General features: G+C 43.0%; 1 protein-coding gene across 3 annotated transcripts in view; it reads right to left on the reverse strand.

Moving 5' to 3' along the window:
• col4a6 (collagen, type IV, alpha 6) overlaps window positions 1-23,848 on the reverse strand; it is a 176,606-nt gene that overhangs the window by 75,953 nt on the left and 76,805 nt on the right. For all 3 annotated transcript variants that reach the window (XM_052460008.1, XM_052460007.1, XM_035783951.2), the window contains exon 4: window positions 8,673-8,747. In XM_052460008.1, coding sequence (XP_052315968.1) covers window positions 8,673-8,747 — 75 coding nt within the window. The remainder of the gene's footprint in view (window positions 1-8,672; window positions 8,748-23,848) is intronic.

Here is a 23,848-nt window from a genome sequence, read left to right on the forward strand (position 1 = left end):
ATGCATCATGGGTGTGATACAGATACTGGCAATGATAAAAAAAAATCCTCTTTGGCAAAGGGAGAAGGTCTGAATGAGGCTTGAGGCGTAGAAAACAGCCTCCCTGAGAGGTTAACCTATCTCACTCATCTAAATCTATATACACCACATCAGACCACCACAAACGTTTTGGCACACGAGGCGTCTAGGGCATCTGTCCGGAGGACACGAGTCAGGATGGGAGTCTCCGCTCTACTTTCGATATCGTCGTCTTTTATTTCATTGTTCATCACCGCGTCCTCTTGTTCCTTCCATTGTTCTTTCACTCCATCACCAGTTCCTTGTCCTATTCTTGAACTTGTTTATTCGCTGTGTGGGGTAGGAAGCCGAGTGACAACGTGAGGGTATGAGCCCTCTCTAGCTGACCCCTCCTGCGACATGGTCTACGAGGTAAGGACATGGTTATTTTCTGCGGTAGACAGTAGCTGTCAGTACTACGCCGTTGTGAACCCACCCAGTGCTATTTTACAATGCTATACCCCCTAACTTACAGGGTCTTCACACATAGACTTTTCGTAAAAAATACCCTCGGCTACACTGTGAACTTGTCATGTCTCAACCGCTACCTCCAGAACAGGGGAGGCTACTGAGGGGAGGACGGAATGGAACGGAGTGAATGGAATGGTATGAAACACATGAAAACCATGGGTTTTGGTACCATTCCATGTACTCCGTTCGGGCCATTATTATGAGCCGTCCTCCCTTCAGCAGCCTCCATGTGAGGTAGAACACGACCCCCCCCCCGAAGCAGGGCAGTGTAAACAGAATTGTCTCGTCGAGCCAACGCTCTTACAGTAAAAGTTGTTTTAGCATACCAATGTTTTCAAATCAGCTGAAATGTAGTCATTTCCCCCCCCAAAATTTGACTTGTTTTATTACATTTTTACCTGAAATAATAGTAGCAGCCTGTTACATTCTGAATTGGTTGCCGTAGCTTTAAATCTCAATAGTGTTTAGTTTTTGTGCTTGACTGCACTGGGTCTAATAGCTGTATTATCAGCTAGTTTAATGTGTGCGGACGAGAAAATAAACTCTTTAATTTTCTGCACATGCTTGTGGATTTTAGCATTATTCGAGTGGAATATGGTTTGGTTGCATTATTCAAAATGGTAATATGTTTAAGAATTAAGTTGCTCGAATTGTTAAATAGTTTGTGCCTACTGGCTAGTGGCTACTGTGATATTTACTGTACATTTGAGCTGCTGACCAGAGAATGTCGCATTGTCAGCCACAACGAAAGGTACGGAAAGGATGTCATGTGAATTGAAAAGTAGAATTCTCTTTCGAACACCGGGCTCCTCAGACTCTCCTTCACATCTCGTAGTGGGAATAGGGCCTTAATGTCAAACTCCTTCGTGTCACACACGTCGGCAGCAGTTAGCACTCGCTAGACGTCATGTTAAACATCTCACGTTCTTTTCTTCTATTCATCCGATCATAAATCAATCCCGTCGTAAAACGGATGTCATTGTTTTGATTTCTTTCTTTATCCCCTCCCCCCGTGTCAAAACAATTCTTGTCGGCAAGAGGGCGAGGTGAGGTTGTAGGCTTGAGTCCCAAATGGCACTCTATTCCCTATGTAGCACACTTCTTTTGACCAGGTTCTATAGAGCTCTGGTCAAACTTAGTGCACTGCGTAGAGAATAGGGTGCCATTTGAGAGGCACAAAGTAATTCAGGGACATGATCTGGTAATGTTTTGTTAGGGGGTGAGGGGCGGGGGCAGGGGTGTAGGTAAGGGTGAAAGGGGGAGGGGAGGGATAATGGATAGGGGTGGGGCATGTGTCCACTAGTGTTCCTCCCCCTGGCATTTAGAATTTGGGAGTGATCGCTGGCACACACACACAGACAGACAGACAGACACAGACAGACACGGACAGACACGGACAGACATACTCTACAAGGTGTGGAGCAGTAGCAGGACAGAACAAACAGTGGCTTGGAGCGAGGCCAGAGCAGGTAAAGGAGCCACTGTCAGGATTTAGGGAGAAACACAGGGTAACATCTCTGTTTGCCAACATCTAGACCTGGCTAGCCCAGAACACAGGGAAACATTCCTGTTGGCCAGCATCCAGATTTGTCTAGCCTGGGCATTGTCACTGCATGAGACCACATTGGTAAAAGGTTATCAAGTAGCTACAGGTGAGAAGCAGGGATAGTGTGTCTGTGTAGGTGTGTGTGTGTAGGTGTGTGTGTGTGTGTGTGTGTGTGTGTGTGTGTGTGTGTGTGTGTGTGTGTGTGTGTGTGTGTGTGTGTGTGTGTGTGTGTGTGTGTGTGTGTGTGTGCCCGAGCACTCGTATGTGTGTGTGTGTGTGTGTGTGTGTGTGTGTGTGTGTGTGTGTGTGTGTGTGTGTGTGTGTGTGTGTGTGTGTGTGTGTGTGTGTGTGTGTGTGTGTGTGTGTGTGTGTGTGTGTGTGTCTAATTCTCTCAGATCAGGATCAGGTAAGGTAATTGACTATGACTATTCCTAGCCTGCAGGTATCAACTTCAGCAGGGCTGAACACAGGTATGGTTAGGACCCGTTGAGCTTAGACTCTCCTATATACTGTGGAGACGAGGACAGAATATGAAATAAACCAGCCATCACGGCAGCAACAGCAGAGGATATTTTTCCGAAGAGTATTAAAGTAATAATCTGCGTAAGTGTGCAACACATTTCTGGCTAATGTCTATCTTTTTAGAATGACTGATTTGTTTACGCTCATGAACTATAAGTGGTCAGTTGTTGCTTGAGGGATCTAAATAAGATGGTAAAACAAAAGGAGTTTGATATTAGTGCGTAGGCACGCTTTTAAAGGAGAGTGTGTGTGTATGTGCGTGCATCTGACTCAAAAAAATACAAAATACATTACATTCGTAACACCTTTGCTTTTCTTGAAATAACCCGTTCACTTTCTTTTCTCACCAGCACTGATTTTGCTCATAGCTACTTTACTGAGGAAAAAATGATGAATGTGCTAACTGTTTGAATGCGCTAACTGTTTGAATGCGCTAACTGTTTGAATGCGCTAACTGTTTGAATGCGCTAACTGTTTGAATGCGCTAACTGTTTGAATGCGCTAACTGTTTGAATGCGCTAACTGTATGAATGCGCTAACTGTTTGAATGCGCTAACTGTATGAATACGCTAACTGTTTGAATGCGCTAACTGTAAGTCGCTCTGGATAAAAGCGCCTGCTAAATTACTGAAATGTAAAATGTCCTGTTAATATGTGACCAACACTGCAACAATAACTTTGCTCAACACAACTAATGTTTAGGTTTGTTGGAGAAGAAAAACATGTCATTTGACCAAAGCTGTAATTTCTGAAGGTGACTACAACATTTAGACTTTGTACAATTTCTTACCCCATTGGTTGTGGTAAAGAATGACAAGAACCACTGTTGCATTGGCCTAAACTCCTGTTACAGTCCAGAACTCTACATTTTACTGAGAGTATGCTTACACAGTGCTTTCGGAAAGTATTCAGACCCCTTGACTTTTTCCACTTTTTGTTACATTACGGCCATATTCTAAAATGGATTAAATAAATAAAAATCCTCAGAAATCTACACACAATACCCCATAAATTATAAACGCGAAAACTGTTTTTTTAAAAATAATTATTTACATAAGTATTCAGACCCTTTGCTATGAGACTCGAAATTGAACTCAAGTGACCTGTTCCAATGATCATCCTTGAGATGTTTCCACAACTTGGAGTCCACCTGTGATAAACTGAATTTATTGGACATGATTTGGAAAGGCACACACCTGTCTATATAAGGTTCCACTGTTGACAGTGCATGTCAGAGCAAAAACCAAGCCATGAGGTCGGAATTGTCTGTAGAGCTCAGAGACAGCATTGTGTCGAGGTACAGATCTGGGGAAGGGCACCAAAAAATGTCTGCAGTATTGAAGGTCCCCAAGAACACAGGGGCCTCCATCATTCTTAAATGAAAGAAGTTTGGAACCACCAAGGCTCTTCCCAGAGCTGGCCACCGAGCCAAACTGAGGAATCGGGGAGAAGGGCCTTGGTCAGGGAGGTGACCAAGAACCCGATGGTCACTCTGACAGAGCTCCAGAGATCCTCTATGGAGATGGGAGAAACTTCCAGAAGGACAACCATCTCTGCAGCACTCCACCAATCAGGCCTTTACGGTAGAGTAGCCAGACGGAAGCCACTCCTCTGTAAAAAGGCACCTAAAGGACTCTCAGACCATGAGAAACAAGATTCTCTGGTCTGATGAAACCATGATTGAACTCTTTATTTTCAGCGGCAGGGACTGAGAGACTAGTCAGGATCGAGGCAAAGATGAACGGAGCAAAATACAGAGAGAACCTTGATGAAAACCTGCTCCAGTGCGCTCAGGACCGCAGACTGGGGCAAAGGTTCAACTTCCAACAGCACAACGACCCTAATCACACAGCCAAGGCAATGCAGGAGTGGCTTCAGCTTATAAGAAAACCTGCTATCCTTTTAACATGAGTCTTCAATATTCCCAGGTAACAAGTTTTAGGTTGTAGTTATTATAGGAATTATAGGACCATTTCTCTCTATACCATTTGTATTTCATATACCTTTAACTATTGGATGTTCTTATAGGCACTTTAGTATTGCCAGTGTAACAATATAGCTCTCATCCATCCTCCTCACCGCTACCTGGGCTCGAACCAGGAACACATCGACAACAGCCACCCTCGAAGCAGCGTTACCCATGCAGATCAAGGGTAACAACTACTCCAAGTTTCAGAGCGAGTGACGTTTGAAATGCTATTAGCGCCCCCCCCGCTAACTAGCTAGCTATTTCACATCAGTTACACCAGCCTAATCTCGGGAGTTGATAGTCATAAACAGCGCAGTGCTTGAAGCACAGCGAAGAGCTGCTGGCAAAACGCACGAAAGTGCAGTTTGAATGAATGCTTACGAGCCTGCTACTGCCTACCATCGCTCAGTCATCACTCTATCAAATCATAGACTTAATTATAACATAATAACACACAGAAATACGAGCCTTAGGTCATTAATATGGTCGAATCCGGAAACTATCATCTCGAAGACCAAACATTTATTATTTCAGTGAAATACAGAACAGTTCCATATTTTATCTAACGGGTGGCATCCCTAAGTCTAAATATTGCTGTTACATTGCACAACCTTCAATGCTATGTTATAATTATGTAAAGTTCTGGCAAATTAGTTCGCAATGAGTCATGCAGCCCAAACTGTTGCATTTACCCTGACTCTGCGTGCAATGAACGCAAGAGAAGTGACACAATTTCACCTGGTTAATATTGCCTGCTAACCTGGATTTCTTTCAGCTAAATATGCAGGTTTAAAATATATACTTCTGTGTATTGATTTTAAGAAAGGCATTGATGTTTATGGTTAGGTACACGTTGGAGCAACGACAGTCCTTTTTCGCGAATGCACACCGCATCGATTATATGCAACGCAGGACACGCTAGATAAACTAGCAATATCGTCAACCATCTGTAGTTAACTAGTGATTATGATTGATTGATTGTTTTTTATAAGATAAGTTTAATGCTAGCTAGCAACTTACCTTGGCTTCTTACTGCATTCGCGTAACAGGCAGGCTCCTCGTCAGGCAGGTGGTTAGAGCTTTGGACTAGTTAACCGTAAGGTTGCAAGATTGAATCCCTGAGTTGACAAGGTAAAAATCTGGAGGACCGAGCACGCACCCCATTCTCATCGAAGGGGCTGTAGTGGAGAAGGTTGAGAGCTTCAAGTTCCTTGGTGTCCACATCACCAACAAACTAATATGGTCCAAACACACCAAGATAGTCGTGAAGAGGGCACAACAAAACCTATTCCCCCTCAGGAGACTGAAAAGATTTGGCATGGGTCCTCAGATCCTCAAAAGGTTCTACAACTGCAACATCGAGAGCATGTTGCATCACTGCCTGGTATGGCAACTGCTCGGCCTCCGACCACAAGGCAGTATGTACAGCCCAGTACATCACTGGGGCTAAGCTTCCTGCCACCCAGGATCTCTATACCAGGCGGTGTCAGAGGAAGGCCCTAAAAATGGTCAAAGACCCCAGACACCTTAGTCATAGACTGTTCTCTCTGCTACCGTATGGAAAATGGTACCGGAGTCTAGGACCAAAAGGCTTCTCAACAGCTTTTACAACAAAGCCATAAGACTCCTGAATAGGTAAACAAATGGCTACCCGGACTATATACATTGTGTCCCGCCACCCCGCACACCGCCAACCCACTCTTTTACGCTGCTGATACTCTCTGTTTGTCATCTATGCATAGTCACCTCAATTAGCCCGACTAACCGGTGCCCCCGGACATTGACTCTGTACCGGTACTACCTATATATAGCCTCGCTACTGTTATTTTCACTGTCATTTTAATTTCTTTAAAAAAATCTTTACTTATCTATTGTTTACCTAATACCTATTTTTTACAAAAAAAATTGCACTGTTGGTTAGGGCTTGTAAGTAGGTGTTGACCTGTTGTAAACGGCACACGTGACAAATACACTTTGATTTGATTTGAACAAGTGGCCCTGCCAGAGCCCGGACTTGAACCTGATCTAACATCTTTGGAGAGACCTGAAAATAGCTGTGTAGCAATGCTCCCCATATCCAACCTGGCAGAGCTTGAGAGGATTTGCAGAGAAGAATGGGAGAAACTCCCCAAATACAGGTGTGCCAAGCCTATATCGTCATGCTCAAGATGCTGTAACCGCTGCCAAAGGTGCTTCGACAATGTACTGTGTAAAGGGTCTGAATACTTATGTAAATGTGTTATTTCAGTTTTTAATTTGTAATAAATTAGCAAAAAATTATCAAAACTTATTTTTGGTTATCATTATTGGGTTGTGTGTAGCTTGATGAGGTGGATTGAAATGTGGATTGAGTCAAGTAGTCTGAATACTTCCCAAAGGCACTGTACCAGACTTTCAATGCAACAGTATGTGTTTTCTGACTTTATTTTGCAAGAACCACAACTACTTTCTAGTACTAAAAGTATTTGACCCAGGTCTGCTTCGAACTTCATAAAACAACACATTTGATTGTACCTATCCGGTGTATGCGACAATAAAACATTAAAAAAATAAACAATTGTGACATGCGTGGGTATGGACGAGAAGCCAAGATAGTGTCTCCTGTAATAGGAGAGGAGAGGAAACTAGGCGTATGTCGCGCGTCACTACTGCACAGGAGAGGCATTCGAACTTAAAAATAAACATTTTATAGAAATGCCTCCTGGAACATGTGAACTTTCATTTGCCATTAAAATCTAGCTAGCTACATTTTCAGATATCATACGTTTCTAATTTTGTCAGAAAGTTGTTTTCATTGTAAGTTAAAGTGTACTGATAGCTAGCTAGAGAACGCTAGCTGTCTGGTTCGCTAGCTAACGTTACGCGTATGATCGGTGTAGTAATATTTTTCGTATCTCAGAGCCAGCTAGCTAGCTAACATTGAACCTATTTGGTTAGCTTTAGCTACCTGCATATTCATGCAGGGTAGTAACGTTATGAGTTGGAATTATGATTCATTGTTTAGGTAGCTAACATGTCTAAACAAAAGACCCACTATGCAAGTAGCCACTGTACCGTTTACACCTTCTGTATCCTGTGCATGTGACAAATAAACATAGATTTGATTTGATATAGCGTGTGTTTACCAGAGACGGTAATTTGAAGAACAACATGACCTGCAACAAAGTCAAATTAGGATATAACGTTAGGCTAATGAGACAGTGTCCAAGTTCTAAAATTCTCCAGTAGAATGTCCTACTTCTATTTCGTCACACTCACAACCATAAGCTTTTTCTGTAATTAGCTCGCCAATAACTTGTAATGATCTTGTTGTGAGTTTATTTTCCTGTAATAATGAACACAAAAATTTAAGTTAAGATGCTGTCAGCAATATGATATGGTCATTATTTGAACTGTCTAGCCAGCTAACTTAACATTAGCTAGCTAGCTAACAACCTCGAAATGAACCAAAACATTGTTTAGAAAGTTGCTTTTAGTTGCCTGGTTTGCTAGGTTAACATATACTCAATTCATTTTTAAATGGATAGGTTTATTGGTGATAAAATACACCAGTTATGCTATTTTGGATGACCAGGCTGCTGACGTCATGCAGCCTGTTGTTTTTGTGTTTATACTTTTACATAATGACAACAGCAAGTTTCATGTCGGACAACAACAGAATGTTCAGGATGTGACTGAAACAACTTTCTACAGACATGTCGATAGACGTAGTTTAAACCAGCCTTTAGTCTTGAAATCGTTGGTTGTTACCATACTCACTCACATGTCTAGTACATGGCATCACATGTGAATCCTTAACGAGATGGGTGGGGCTAAAGCTTAAGAGGGTGTGAAGAAGAGCTCTCCAACAGGTGTAATCAAAACATTCAAGGGCCATTTTCTCAAAAGTGGCGTTACAAGTGTATCAACTTTCAATGCAGAATTACTTTCCCACTGTTCCTCAACTGTAGTCGATGATATCCGATTTTCGAGATCCAAGTCTCTATTTTTATCCAATGTAAAAAAAACACCATTTCAAATGTTGGTACATAAGACCAAATCCAGCGGGTCAGTCACAGATGTGAATGTGTGTGAGAGGGAGAGAATAGAGATGTATTCATGTCTTACCCTGCTGCCTTTCTCTGGATTACAATTGCATCCCCCACTACAGTCCAACCCATTACACGGTTCTCCTGTCGTCCCCTGGAGAGAGAGAGAGAGAGAGAGAGAGAGAGAGAGAGAGAGAGAGAGAGAGAGAGACCGTTAGTATTACATTGTGTACTGTATGCCATTAAGCAGACACTTCTATCCAAAGCAACTTGAGGCGGGAATACATTTTCATATGGTTGGCCTTAGTGGGAATCAAGCCCCATGCAAGCCCCATGCAAGCCCCATGCAAGCCACATGCTCTACCAATTGAGCCACAAGGGAGAGATAGAGAGACCTGCACTATCCAATCACAGCAGCAAGATTTGTGTCGTTGCCATGACAAAAGGGCAACCAGTGGAGCACAAACAGCATTGCAAATACAACCTACAGTGCCTTCGGAAAGTATTCAGATCCCTTGAACTTTTTCACATTTTGTTAGGTTACAGACTTATTCTAAACTGTATATATTTTTTAATTCCCACCGTCAATCTACACACAATACCCTATAATGACAAAGCTAAAACAGGTACACTCTAGAGCTCTGTCAGAGTGTCCAACAAGTTCTTGTTCACCTCCCTGACCAAGGCTCTTCTCCCCCGATTGTTCTGTTTGGCTCGATGGCCAGCTCTGGGAAGAGCCTTGGTGGTTCCAAACTTCTTCCATTTAAGAATGGTGGAGGACACTGTGTTCTTGGGGACCTTCAATGCTGCAGACAATTTTTGGTACGCTTCCGCAGATCTGTGCCTCGACACAATCCTGTCTCGGAGCTCTATGGATAATTCCTTCGACCTAATGGCTTGGTTTTTGCTCTGACATGCACTGTCAACTATGGGACCTTATATAAACAGGTGTGTTTATGTAAATAAGATATTTCTGTTTTTGATATTTAATACATTTGCAAAAATTCCCCAAAATCTGTTTTCGCTTTGCCATGATGTGGTAGTGTGTGTAGATTGAGGATCATTTTAAAAAATTTTGGAATAAGGCTGTAAACGTAACAAAATGTGGAAAAAGTCAAGGGGTCTGAATACTTTTCCCTTTTACACTTCAACTACGTGCACACTTTTACAACACTGTACATAGCCAATAATAAAACTTTTGAAACATCGATACGCTTTAAAAGAAATTGTGAGTGTAATGTTTACTCGTGTTTCCCTTGTTTATTTCCCTTTTGTTTTATTGCCTATTCCGTTTACTTTGGCAATGTAAACATATGTTCCCCATGCCAAAAAAGCCCTTTGAATTGAGTTGAGAGAGAGAGCGAGAAAGAACCACATACAGTACCAGGCTTAACCTCTAGGACCAACACTTTCAAGTGCTCCATTGGATTTGATTGTCTCTGTACAATTGAACCAACGGAATAATGTAGAATAAGTGTTTGATCTATGTTTTGGATCCACGTCTGCTAACTAACATCTTATGACGATGAAAAGTGTTATATGAGGAATAAACAACCGCCGTGATTTTTTGTTAAAGATGTGTAGTGGGTTTGATCATGCCACTGAAACAAATACACAACACATTTAACATATTTGAAATGATCAGAAATAGAGAGGAAAAGACCGGGTGCCACATACCTGGCCAGTCTAACCACTATCTTATAAGTAGAGCTCTTAATGGGGAACACATATGGGATCTGCTATCGTAGTTTATCAATCACGCGTCAACCTTAATGCAGCTTTTGTTCAAAATGAATACACATTTTAAACGTCTCTCCCTGCCCATTTCAATAATCACATCAAACTTAATTCATCAAGCACATTTCTCAAAGAAAGCGGATGCATTTCAAAGTCCGAAATAAAATAATAAAAGGTGAGAAAGATACAAACAGGACACATTAAAATGGTAAAATAAAGTTAGACAAATTAAAAGAGTAAAAAAAAAACACTAATAACAGTGGACTGAGAGATGCATTAAAATATATTAAAATGTATAAGATATATAAAATGGGATAAAATCTATAAAATAGATACTGTAGTATGACTGAAAAGCACAGCTAGAAAGGTTTCTAAAAAGGTTTCTACAGTTTCTGAGGCCCTCGGATCCTTCAGCAGGCTGTTCCAAACGTCAGGGCCATGGTGGCTATAGGCTAGCCTCACCAAAATGTTTGGTTATGACCTTTGGAACAACTAAAAGGCCAGAGGATCTGAGGGGACCGACTAAGGCACATATCTTAAAAGCATGTCAGACATGTCTTTGTGTGCAAGGCCACATGGTGCTTTCATTTTCTTTATTTTTTAAAAATCAATTCTAAAATCAACAGTTAACCAATGCAGGGACTTTTAAGATAGGTGCATGTCTCAATAGTCCTTGCACGTTATGCTTCGTTGGAATACCGACAACAACTTCAAATCCATCACACTATTAGCATAGATAAAGTACATAAGCCACCTCACACATACCAAAGCCCATTCACAGAACAATTGCGCGTGCTTCTTTCTCAGAAACCAGAGCGGGACGGAAAACAACCTCTCATGTGAGAAACACAGTGTGTGTAGGTCTACACACAGAGTCGAAGCCTACTCATGAACAGCCAGTCGTGTCTGTCAGTCAGTCAATATTGAGACCGTCTGGGACCGGGAACAATGCAATATAGGTCCTTTCATAGAGGATTAAAACAACCCAGCAGCAGTCCTGGGCTAGGGGCTCCTAGGGGACAGCTAGGGGCTAGCTAGAGGTCAAGGGTCAGAGATGGCGTTTCAACGCGATTAGGGATGAAAGGGTGTCGGTTGCGTCCTGGGGAGGTGAGCAGCCTGGTCTCATAGACTAGACGTGGCACAGTAAACAAAAACCCGGGACACTCAAATTAGTACGTTACATTTGGTATGGTTACATGAAACAGAAGGTTATTGAAGACAAAAATGAAAGGTGGGTGGTTGGTCGGCATCGATAGGTAGGCTTATAATGGGAACGTCTATCAACCCAGAGGTTGCGTGTTCAAATCTCACCGTGGACAACTTTAGCAGTTTAGCTAATTTACAACTACTTACTGTTTTTAGCTACTTTACAACTACTTAACATGTTAGCTAACCCTTCCCATAACCTTAACCCCTGGACTTGCTAATATTAGCCACCCAGCGTTAGCCACCCAAACAACGTTAGCCACAACAAATTGGAATTAATATCATATGTATTGCAAATTCTTAAAATATTGTACAAATTGCAATTCGTAAAATATCAAATTGTTATTTGTAACATATCATACGAAATGGATGATGGAAAACCACAAATGAACACATACCATACCATACCAAAAGTAGCACATCATATTCATTTGAGTGCCCCGGATTTTCATTTACTATTTTACATCTACCCCTGAATACAGGTTGAGGTGAGAGGAGAGAGAGGGGGGGTTTGAGGGGGGCGAAAGGTGACAGGGTTTGGAGCTGTACGTATGTGGGTTGTAAAGAGTGAGATGGTTGTGATAGCTATGTGTGTGTCTGTACGGGAAGTGTGTTCGTGATTGTAGTGTGAGTGTAAGTTATACCCCTCATGGAGGGCCCCTCGTGGAGGTGAAAGGGTAGGGGATGTGATAGGTGAAGGGACAGGGGTAAGAATGCAAGGCCAAAGTCATATGGAATTAGGCCCAGGATCCCAGGGGCCCTGTAAGAGGACCTCACAGTCTGTTGTGGTGTCTGGCCATACAGATGTGAATGTGTGTGTGTGTGTGTGTGTGTGTGTGTGTGTGTGTGTGTGTGTGTGTGTGTGTGTGTGTGTGTGTGTGTGTGTGTGTGTGTGTGTGTGTGTGTGTGTGTGTGTGTGTGTGTGCGTGTGTGTACACCACAAGGTGCATGGTGAACACCCCTACAGGTTGTTGCGGCTGAAACGTTGAGCAAACACAGTCCCAGGTTCATAGATCATAGACCACTTCACATGACCAGCAGACATGTCACTAGCTACCTCCTCAAACTCTTGACCTCACTCTTACAGGGGGTTTCTCTCTAACAAATACAAGTGAAGGAGGGGGTGGGGCGGAGGGGAGGTAGATAGAAAGAGAGGGAAAGGAAAGTCTGCCCTCTCTCCTCACTCTCTCTGTTGGTCAAGTTCTCCCTCTCTTTCCCGCACTCTTTCCTCTGATCTCCACACTCATGCTAATCAGAGTGACAGAAGCAGGGCAAGGAGAGAGAGAGAGAGAGAGAGAGAGAGAGAGAGAGAGAGAGAGAGAGAGAGAGAGAGAGAGAGAGGGCGAGACAAAGAGAGTGGGAGAACGAGAGAGAAAGAGAGAGAGAGTAAAGACAGAAAAAAGAGAGAGAAAGAGAGAGAGCGTAAAGACAGAAAGAGAGAGGCCAAGGTCTCCACATGCTATTTCAGACATGTGCTCAGAGAAGCACATGGATACACTGACATAGGCCTGTCAATGAACAATGGATCAAACAGAAAGAGAGAAAAATAACACTGGGAGAGACAAAAAGACAAAGAACAGGGAGCCGTCAAACTTTTGTCATGGGACTCCCTCTCTCTCTATTCAGCTTCCAGCCCAGTCAAAATCCTGATGTGAAAGTATCCTACCGCACATGTTGATGCCCTACTCTATTGGGTTCCCACGCCAAGTGTGTATGTGTGTGTGTGTGTGTGTGTTTGTGTGTGTGAGTGTCTTCTAAAGGATTATCCATTTAAAGACACCACACCTTGACTTTCTACGTTCCCTGCCTCCCTATGAAAAGCCAGTGGGGGAGATGTACAATAGGGTGGAATTTAAGGACTAATCTGCGGCCCCACACACACACACACACTAGGGTTTGGCGGTATCCAGATTTTCATACCGTAATACCGTTCCTGTACCATAACGGCGTATACGGTATTACAGGCAGTGCACACAAGGGGCGCTATTTCTTTCCAAACATAATATATACACGGTATATAATAAAAACACAAATAAAATTCTGTACAAAACAATTTTGGCAGAAGGGATCTTTATCCAGGAGGGGATTGATAGTCAATACTGTGACCAAGAAGATTGATCTTGCAAGCTAGCAAACCAAATGCATAGCTGGAGCCCTGAGCTGGAGATAATTTATTTGGCACATCTTACTTAGATAGTTAACTAAGTTACCCCTGCATTTCAAAATATCCTGGTATACGTTATGCTGCCCAAGCCTAACACACACACGAGCGCACACACACACCCCCTTCGGGGCGGGAGAGAAGGATTAATTTACACTCTCTGACAAATAAGGAGAGAGAGAGAGGGAGAGTGAGAGAGAGAGAGAGAGAGAGAGAGAGAGATGAGATGAGGATTTCATTTCTGTGTTGAGATAAGAGATGAAACAGGCTTTGGAGCAGAAGGAGCTGCCTTGGATTGGATGGACTTCTATGCCTGTCGTAGAACGTGTTCTCAATGAGGAGGGTTCTTTGATATTTTCTTTACCATTCACAAAATATTGCACACAGACAAGCACACACAAATACAAACACACACTACATCCAACATCCAACAGCCATTGACATACAGATGTGAGTCTGTCATCTCCAAGTAACCCAATATTGGCTCTCAATTGTTAACCAATGTTTATCAATCAATCAGACCTATTTGCTTATACTTGACAGAGCAAACACCAGGTACATACCTCAGTGCTATTAAACATCCACCTTAATAATCACATCACTGCTCTGATAACACATGTTCAGGCCTTAGTATTGCCCCTCTGTGTTTCTTCCCAGAAGTCTCCCTGTTTACTAAGTGTGAGATCATACCTCGTCACTCCACTACCTGTCAATCAAAGTGTTACCCAGCTCCTCGACACAAGGTGAGGGAAGGAGTATTGTACACAACAAACAACCCCCCCCACCACATTCAGTAATGTAATCTGATTACTTTCCCTTTAACAGGCCAAAGAAGAAGACAAAAAGGATCCAACAAACATTTGGTGTGTCATAGTGGTCTCTGACTTGCGGTCAGGTAAGACTCGCTCAGATGGAACAAACTTAAACATGAGCCTTTTTTCAAAGCTGAATTAAATGTCATTGAGAAAACAGAAGACACAAAAAAAAAACATTCTCGCAAACATCCTTTCTAAATGTAAAAGTAATTCAAGAAGTAATTATCTCGTTTTTTAAAAGTATCTGTAATATGATAACAATATTTTTGTTGGTTAAATTATTTTGTAATCAGATTACATGTAACAGATTACATGTACATGTAATCAGTTACTCCCTAACCCTGCCTGACAACATAAAAGTCCCTCGTTGACAGTTAAACCTGATTGACTGATCTCTAAGTGACCTCATCAGGTAGTGCATACTGTATTTTACCATGATGTTAAACTGTCATACAAAGAAAACCGACTAAACCCGCCTTAGTGGGTCTGTTTGAGGAGAGATGGATGGAGTGATGGATGGAATGATCGAGGAAAGAGAGGGAGCGAGAGAGTGCACATTAGCCACTTGTCTTTCCTGTCCTTTCTGTAAAAAAAAAAAGTAAGTTTTTAAAGAAAAGAAGGCTGGAAGGGATGAAGGGATGGAGGAATGGAGGGACCTTTTGTGTGAGAGATGGGATGTTGTTAAAGGGACAGTCAGGAATCTGGTAAATGTAAATCTAGTAGTCTGGTCTGTCAACGTGCGTCAGTCTGTGTGACAGGTAGTGTATATCTGACCTCACTCTGACTCTGTTACAGTGATATAGAGGGAAAACAACATGAGAGGGAGAGATGAAAAGGGAAGATGGAGAGATGTCATAGAGAAAGGAAACGAAGAGAAGGAGTAGGGAGTGGGAGAGAGAGACATACTCATAAAGTATCCACCAATGTGGGCCATCCAATAAGAGGCCATCCTTAGCAAGTAAAGGAAGTTGTTGTGTAAATGAATCCAAACAGGAACCAAAGCTAAATATTGGAAATATTGTTAACACAATTACATTTGAGTCATTTAGCAGACACTCTCATCCAGAGAGACTTAAAGGAGCAATTAGGGTTAAGTGCCTTGCTCAAGGGCACATCAACAGATTCTTCACATAGACGGCTTGGGGATTCAAACCAGAGACCTTTTTGGTTACTGGCCCAATGCTCTCAACTGCTAGGCTACCTGCACTTCATGACAAAAGACGTGGTGATCATCCTTAATCAATATCAGATTTATTTTTCACATTTCGTAAACAGCGAGCTAGATCATTTGGAAGGTCATGGCTGGGGGGAATGGGAGTGTGTGTGTGTGTGTGTTTTCCTGGTAAACATCTATGGGAATGTTCCACTTTGTGTTTCTCCCACTAAACCTATGAATTCTTCTTGCGAAACGGAATTGTAGCCTAACCGACTATATCACCTATATCTATGCATAGTCACTTTACCTCTACCTACACGAACATATTACCTCAATTACCTCAACTAACCTGTGCCCCCGCACATAATACTCTGTACCGGTACCCCCGGTATTGTTGCTCTTTAATTATTATATATTTTTTTAAATATATTTTTTCCTTTATTTTTTCCTTCAGTTTATTTTAGTAAATACTTTCTTAAGACAATTTTTTCTTAAAACTGCATTGTTGGTTTAAGGGCTTGTTAGTAAACGTTTCACTGTAAGGTCTACCTACACCTGTTGTCATTGGCGCACGTGACAAATACATTTGAATTTGATTTGGTTTTGATTTGATACCGACTACAGTGAACCTGGCTAGGCTAAAGTAAACTGAGGACTGGAGTACCCTAAGCTGCTTCCAGACCACATATCTTTCTTTAACGAGAGAACATGTAAACAGGTGCCTCATATCTTTCTCTAACGAGAGAACATGTAAACAGGTGCCCTGTTTAGACGGTTTATGACAGTTCCACAAGGCAACTGTTCAGAAACTGAGCTACTAAACTCTAAATTCCATGTCAATCCCGTCGTGTTGAAGACAAATGGGGCCAATTGGGGGCCAAGGGATTTGGTTTAGGTATGCCATAACCCCAACCCACTCTGTCAAGAGAAAGACTGTTTTACTGCAACAAGTCCAAACTGTATTGGCAGGACTGCATGTTTGGCTAATGCCACATATCATCTTCTCTTTATGGGTATTTCTTGAATATAACCTTACGTGTGATTGATTAGTACAAATTGACATAGCTATTGTTATCAATCATGTGAATTGTGTTCCTCAGAGCTAGTGTCCTTGTGTGAGGTGAATTCTGCCTCAAATACCAGTAGACAATCACCTGACATCAATCAATGTCAATTCCTGACCTTTAGCCCAGTAGCATCCCTTCAGCTCAGCAGCTGACCTTAAGCTCAGGAAGCACCCCAGGAAAAGTAGCTGCTGCTTCTGCAAAAGCTACTGGGGATCAAAATAAACAAACAAGCTCATTATCTCAGTAGCATACCTTCATGTGAGGTCACATCGTTGTCGGTGATCACTGTTGTGTCATCAGCAAACTTAATGATGGTGTTGGAGTCGTGCTTGGCAGTGCAGTCATGAGTGAACATGGAGTACAGGAGGGGACCGAGCACGCACCCCTGAGGGGCCCCTGTGTTAAGGATCAGCATGGCGGATGTGTTGTTACCTTCCCTTACCATCTGGGAGCGGCCCATCAGGAAGTCCAGGATTTGGTGGTTCGTTGGAGGGCATAGCGAGATTTCTTATAAGCTTGAGAGGGCAGCTCTACTCTTTAGCTCAGTGCGAATGTTGCCTGGAATGTATGTACCATCCCTGGGTGCACGACGTCCTCGATGCACTTATTGATAAAGCTAGTGACTGATGTGGTGTACTCCTCAATGCCATCGGAAGAATTCTGGAACATATTCTAGTCTGTGCTAGCAAAACAGTCCTGCAGCTTCATCTGACTACTTTTTTACTGGTGCTTCCTGCTTTAATTTTAGCTTGTAAGCAGGAATCCGGAGGATAGAGTTATGGTCAGATTTGCCAAATGGAGGGCGAGGGAGAGCTTTGTACGTGTCTCTGTGTGTGGAGTAAAGGTGGTCTAGAATGGTTTTCCCTCTGATTGCACATTTAACATGCTGATAGAAATTAGGCCAAACTGATTTAAGTTTCCCTGCATTAGGTTTAAGTTTCCCAGTTAGGGGGAGTGATGAGCTCTACAGCAGAGTCTCACAACTCAATCGCTGGTTGAAAACTGTTTTCTGCCCCTCCCAAAAGATAGAATTTGTAGATAATTGGCCCTCTTTCTGGGACTCACCCACAAACAGGACCAAGCCTGACCTGCTGAGGAGTGACGGACTCCATCCTAGCTGGAAGGGTGCTCTCATCTTATCTACCAACATAGACAGGGCTCTATAACTCCTCAAGCTCCACAATGAAATAGGGTGCAGGCCAGGCAGCAGGCTGTTAGCCAGCCTGCCAGCATAGTGGAGTCTGCCACTAGCACAGTCAGTGTAGTCAGCTCAGCTATCACCATTGAGACCGTGTCTGTGCCTCGACCTAGGTTGGGCAAAACTAAACATGGCGGTGTTCGTCTAAGCAATCTCACTAGGATAAAGACCACCTCCATTCCTGTCATTATTGAAAGAGATCATGATACCTCACATCTCAAAATAGGGCTACTTAATGTTAGATCCCTTACTTCAAAGGCAATTATAGTCAATGAACTAATCACTGATCATAATCTTGATGCGATTGGCCTGACTGAAACATGGCTTAAGCCTGATGAATGTACTGTGTTAAATGAGGCCTCACCTCCTGGCTACACTAGTGACCATATCCCCCATGCATCCCGCGAAGGCGGAGGTGTTGCTAACATTTACGATAGCAAATTTCAAAATTACACAAAAAAATGATGTTTTCGTCTTTTGAGCTTCTAGTCATGAAATCTATGCAGCCTACTCAATCACTTTTTATAGCTACTGTTTACAGGCCTCCTGGGCCATATACAGCGATCATCACTGAGTTCCCTGAATTCCTATCGGACCGTGTAGTCATAGCAGATAATATTCTAATCTTTGGTGACTTTAATATTCACATGGAAAAGTCCACAGACCCACTCCAAAAGGCTTTCGGAGCCATCATCGACTCAGTGGGTTTTGTCCAACATGTGTCTGGACCCACTCACTGTCACAGTCATACGCTGGACCTAGTTTTGTCCCATGGAATAAATGTTGTGGATCTTAATGTTTTTCCTCATAATCTGGGACTATCGGACCACTATTTTATTACGTTTGCAATTGCAACAAATAATCTGCTCAGACCCCAACCAAGGAACATCAAAAGTCGTGCTATAAATTCACAGACAACACAAAGATTCCTTGATGTCCTTCCAGATTCCCTCTGTCTACCCAATGACGCCAGAGGACAAAAATCAGTTAACCACCTAACCGAGGAACTCAATTTAACCTTGCGCAATACCCTAGATGCAGTTGCACCCCTAAAAACTAAAAACATTTCTCATAAGAAACTAGCTCCCTGGTACACAGAAAATACCCGAGCTCTGAAGCAAGCTTCCAGAAAATTGGAACGGAAATGGCGCCACACCAAACTGGAAGTCTTCCGACTAGCTTGGAAAGACAGTACCGTGCAGTACCAAAGAGCCCTGACTGCTGCTCGATCATCCTATTTTTCTAACTTAATTGAGGAAAATAAGAACAATCCTAAATTCCTTTTTGATACTGTCGCAAAGCTAACTAAAAAGCAGCATTCCCCAAGAGAGGAGGACTTTCACTTTAGCAGTGATAAATTCATGAACTTCTTTGAGGAAAAGATTATGATTATTAGAAAGCAAATTACGGACTCCTCTTTAAATCTGTGTATTCCTTCAAAGCTCAGTTGCCCTGAGTCTACACAACTCTCCCAGAACCTAGGATCAAGAGAGACGCTCAAGTGTTTTAGTACTATATCTCTTGACACAATGATGAAAATAATCATGGCCTCTAAACCTTCAAGCTGCATACTGAACCCTATTCCAACTAAACTACTGAAAGAGCTGCTTCCTGTGCTTGGCCCTCCTATGTTGAACATAATAAACGGCTCTCTATCCACCGGATATGTACCAAACTCACTAAAAGTGGCAGCCTCTCTTGAAAAAGCCAAACCTTGACCCAGAAAATATAAAAAACTATCGGCCTATATCGAATCTTCCATTCCTCTCAAAATTTTTTGAAAAGGCTGTTGCGCAGCAACTTACTGCCTTCCTGAAGACAAACAATGTATACGAAATGCTTCAGTCTGGTTTTAGACCCCATCATTGCACTGAGACGGCACTTGTGAAGGTGGAAAATGACATTTTAGTGGCATTGGACCGAGGCTCTGCATCTGTACTCATGCTCCTAGACCTTAGTGCTGCTTTTGATACCATCGATCACCACATTCTTTTGGAGAGATTGGAAACCCAAATTTGTCTACACGGACAAGTTCTGGCCTGGTTTAGATCTTATCTGTCGGAAAGATATCAGTTTGTCTCTGTGAATGGTTTGTCCTCTGACAAATCAACTGTAAATGTCGGTGTTCCTCAAGGTCCCGTTTTAGGACCACTATTGTTTTCACTATATATTTGACTTCTTGGGGATGTTATTTGAAAACACAATGTTAACTTTCACTGCTATGCGGATGACACACAGCTGTACATTTCAATGAAACATGGTGAAGCCCCAAAATTGCCCTTGCTAGAAGCATGTGTTTCAGACATAAGGAAGTGGATGGCTGCAAACCTTCTACTTTTAAACTCGGACAAAACAGAGATGCTTGTTCTAGGTCCCAAGAAACAAAGAGATCTTCTGTTGAATCTGACAATTAATCTTAATGGTTGTACAGTCGTCTCAAATAAGACTGTGAAGGACCTCGGCGTTACTCTGGACCCTGATCTCTCTTTTGAAGAACATATCAAGACCATTTCAAGGACAGCTTTTTTCCATCTACGTAACATTGCGAAAATCAGAAACTTTCTGTCCAAAAATGATGCAGAAAAATTAATCCATGCTTTTGTCACTTCTAGGTTAGACTACTGCAATGCTCTACTTTCCGGCGACCCGGGTAAAGCACTAAATAAACTGCAGTTGGTGCTAAATACGGCTGCTAGAATCCTGACTAGAACCAAAAAATTTGATCATATTACTCCAGTGGTAGCCTCTCTACACTGGCTTCCTGTCAAAGCAAGGGCTGATTTCAAGGTTTTACTGCTAACCTACAAAGCATTACATGGGCTTCCTCCTACCTATCTCTCTGATTTGGTCCTGCCGTACATACCTACACGTACGCTACAGTCACAAGACGCAGGCCTCCTAATTGTCCCTTGAATTTCTAAGCAAACAGCTGGAGGCAGGGCTTTCTCCTATAGAGCTCCATTTTTATGGAACGGTCTGCCTACCCATGTCAGAGACGCAAACTCGGTCTCAACCTTTAAGTCTTTACTGAAGACTCATCTCTTCAGTGGGTCATATGATTGAGTGTAGTCTGGCCCAGGAGTGGGAAGGTGAACGGAAAGGCTCTGGAGCAACGAACAGCCCTTGCTGTCTCTGCCTGGGCGGTTCCCCTCTTTCCACTGGGATTCTCTGCCTCTAACCCTATTACAGGGGCTGAGTCACTGGCTTTCTGGGGCTGTCTCATGCCGTGCCTGGAAGGGGTGCATCACCTGAGTGGGTTGATTCACTGATGTGGTCATCTTGTCTGGGTTGGCGCTCCCCCTTGGGTTGTGCCATGGTGGGGATCTTTATGGGCTATACTCAGCCTTGTCTCAGGATGGTAAGTTGGTGGTTGAAGATATCCCTCTAGTGGTGTGGGGGCTGTGCTTTGGCAAAGTGGGTGGGGTTATATCCTTCCTGTTTGGCCCTGTCCGGGGGTGTCCTCGTATGGGGCCACAGTGTCTCCTGACCCCTCCTGTCTCAGCCTCCAGTATTTATGCTGCAGTAGTTTATGTGTCGGGGGGCTAGGGTCAGTTTGTTATATCTGGAGTACTTCTCCTGTCCTATTCGGTGTCCTGTGTGAATCTAAGTGTGCGTTCTCTAATTCTCTCCTTCTCTCTTTCTTTCTCTCTCTCTCTCGGAGGACCTGAGCCCTAGGACCATGCCCCAGGACTACCTGACATGTAGACTCCTTGCTGTCCCCAGTCCACCTGGCCGTGCTGCTGCTCCAGTTTCAACTGTTCTGCCTTATTATTATTGGACCATGCTGGTCATTTATGAACATTTGAACATCTTGGCCATGTTCTGTTATAATCTCCACCCGGCACAACCAGAAGAGGACTGGCCACCCCACATAGCCTGGTTCCTCTCTAGGTTTCTTCCTAGGTTTTGGCCTTTCTCGGGAGTTTTTCCTAGCCACCGTGCTTCTACACCTGCATTGCTTGCTGTTTGGGGTTTTAGGCTGGGTTTCTGTACAGCACTTTGAGATATCAGCTGATGTACGAAGGGCTATATAAATACATTTGATTTGATTTTGATTTGATTTGATTAAAGTCCCTGGCCACTAGGAGCGCCGCCTGTTTGCTTATGGTGGAATACAGCTCATTGAGTGTGGTTTTAGTGCCAGCTTCGGTCTGTGGTGTTATGTAGACAGCTACGAAAAATACAGATGAAAACCGCCAGCTGTATGAAACAGAAGATATTACAGTTTTTAATGTCCCGTTGGTAGGATATACGTGCTTTCAGTTCGTCCCATTTATTTTCCAGCGATTGAACGTTAGCTACAGAACAGAAGGTAAAGACAGATTAGCCACTCGTCGCCTGATACTCATCTCTTTCCGTGAAACCTACGTTTCCTTTTCCAGCGAATCACGGGGATCTGGGCCTGGTCGGATGTCCGTAGTATATCCCTTGTGTCCGACTCATTTAAGAAGAACTACAATTTAAGGTGAATAATCCCAGTTCTGATGTCCAGAAGCTCTTTCCGGTCATAAGAGATGGTAGCAGCAACATTATGTACAAAACAAGTTATGAACAACGTGAAAAGAACAAAAAAATTGCATGGTTGGTTAAGAGCCGATAAGACGGCAGCCCTACCCTCCGGGCGCCATCTTCACCAAGATGACGCCGGATGGCGCCGGAGGGTAGGGCTGTGATATGACCAATACAATACACGGTATTATCCCAGGCATGTTGGAACTTTTACTGCAATAACACAAATACATAGAGTACCATACTGTATTTATACACCCTAAGGGGTGTATTTCTCAAGATGAAGAGGCTTAGGAGGGAAGAGCATAGGATCTGTCCGGGTGGGAAGACAGGCTGTGGGGTGTGCCAATGCCCTAACATGTAGGACAGGTACTGAAGGCTACAGAACAACTTAACCTGGAGAAGACAACACACGCCACACACACTCCTGAACTTGTCATGCACACACACATCACACACACACATTCTCCCGAAAATCTACCGTATCCTCTAGAGCAGTGGTTCTCAACCTGCTTTTGAAAGCATCCAAGCCAGATAATGAGTTGATTATTTGAATCAGCTGTGTAGTGCTAGGGCAAAAAAAAAACAAATTGGGTAACCCTCTAGCTCCCCAGGGCCAGGATTGAGAACCACTGCTTTAGAGAAAGACCTGGTCTTGGCATGAAGGGACAGGACAGGGTTGGTGTTATTATAGAGGATTTGAACAGACAGGACTCAACTAGGCCTCCCTCTCTCTCTCTCTCTCTCTCTCTCTCTCTCTCTCTCTCTCTCTCTCTCTCTCTCTCTCTCTCTCTCTCTCTCTCTCTCTCTCTCTCTCTCTCTCTCTCTCTCTCTCTCTCTCTCTCTCTCTCTCTCTCTCGCTCTCTCTCTCGCTCTCACTCTCAGGATTTACTTTGGGAGCTTTGGGTTTGGGTCATTTCAAAGAAAAAATACACTGTAAGTGGAAGATCAGAAACTATTCCTCATGGATCAAAGGATTTGAGAGTCAGCCCTGAATTTGGATTTGGGTTAGTTCACAAGGTTGGGGTCACAGTTCAAAAAGGGTTGAAGCCAAGCAATGTCAGGCCATGTTGTCTGAGGTCTCAAACCTCAGAGGGTATCGGTTGGTTGTTGGTCAGGGCCCAACAGGGCTCAAGTTAAAGTTACAGGCCAATCAACAAGCCCGACACCTTTATGACCTCATCAGATATGTTGGTCACATGATGTCACGTAAGGTTGATACATTTCTATGTTTTCATTTATAAAGTCCCACTGTACCTAACGTCATTATCAAACTTTAGACATATTAGTTACCACACCCAGTCTTGGCTAACTCTGGAAATTTCTTTGGCCTCTACGTAAATCCAATTAGAGTTTTTTTGCACCTTATTTGTGGAACAATCTTCAAAGTGTTTAGAAATGTGATG

Source organism: Oncorhynchus keta, chromosome 13 (assembly GCF_023373465.1).
Source record: "Oncorhynchus keta strain PuntledgeMale-10-30-2019 chromosome 13, Oket_V2, whole genome shotgun sequence".
Classification (NCBI taxonomy): Eukaryota; Metazoa; Chordata; class Actinopteri; order Salmoniformes; family Salmonidae; genus Oncorhynchus; species Oncorhynchus keta.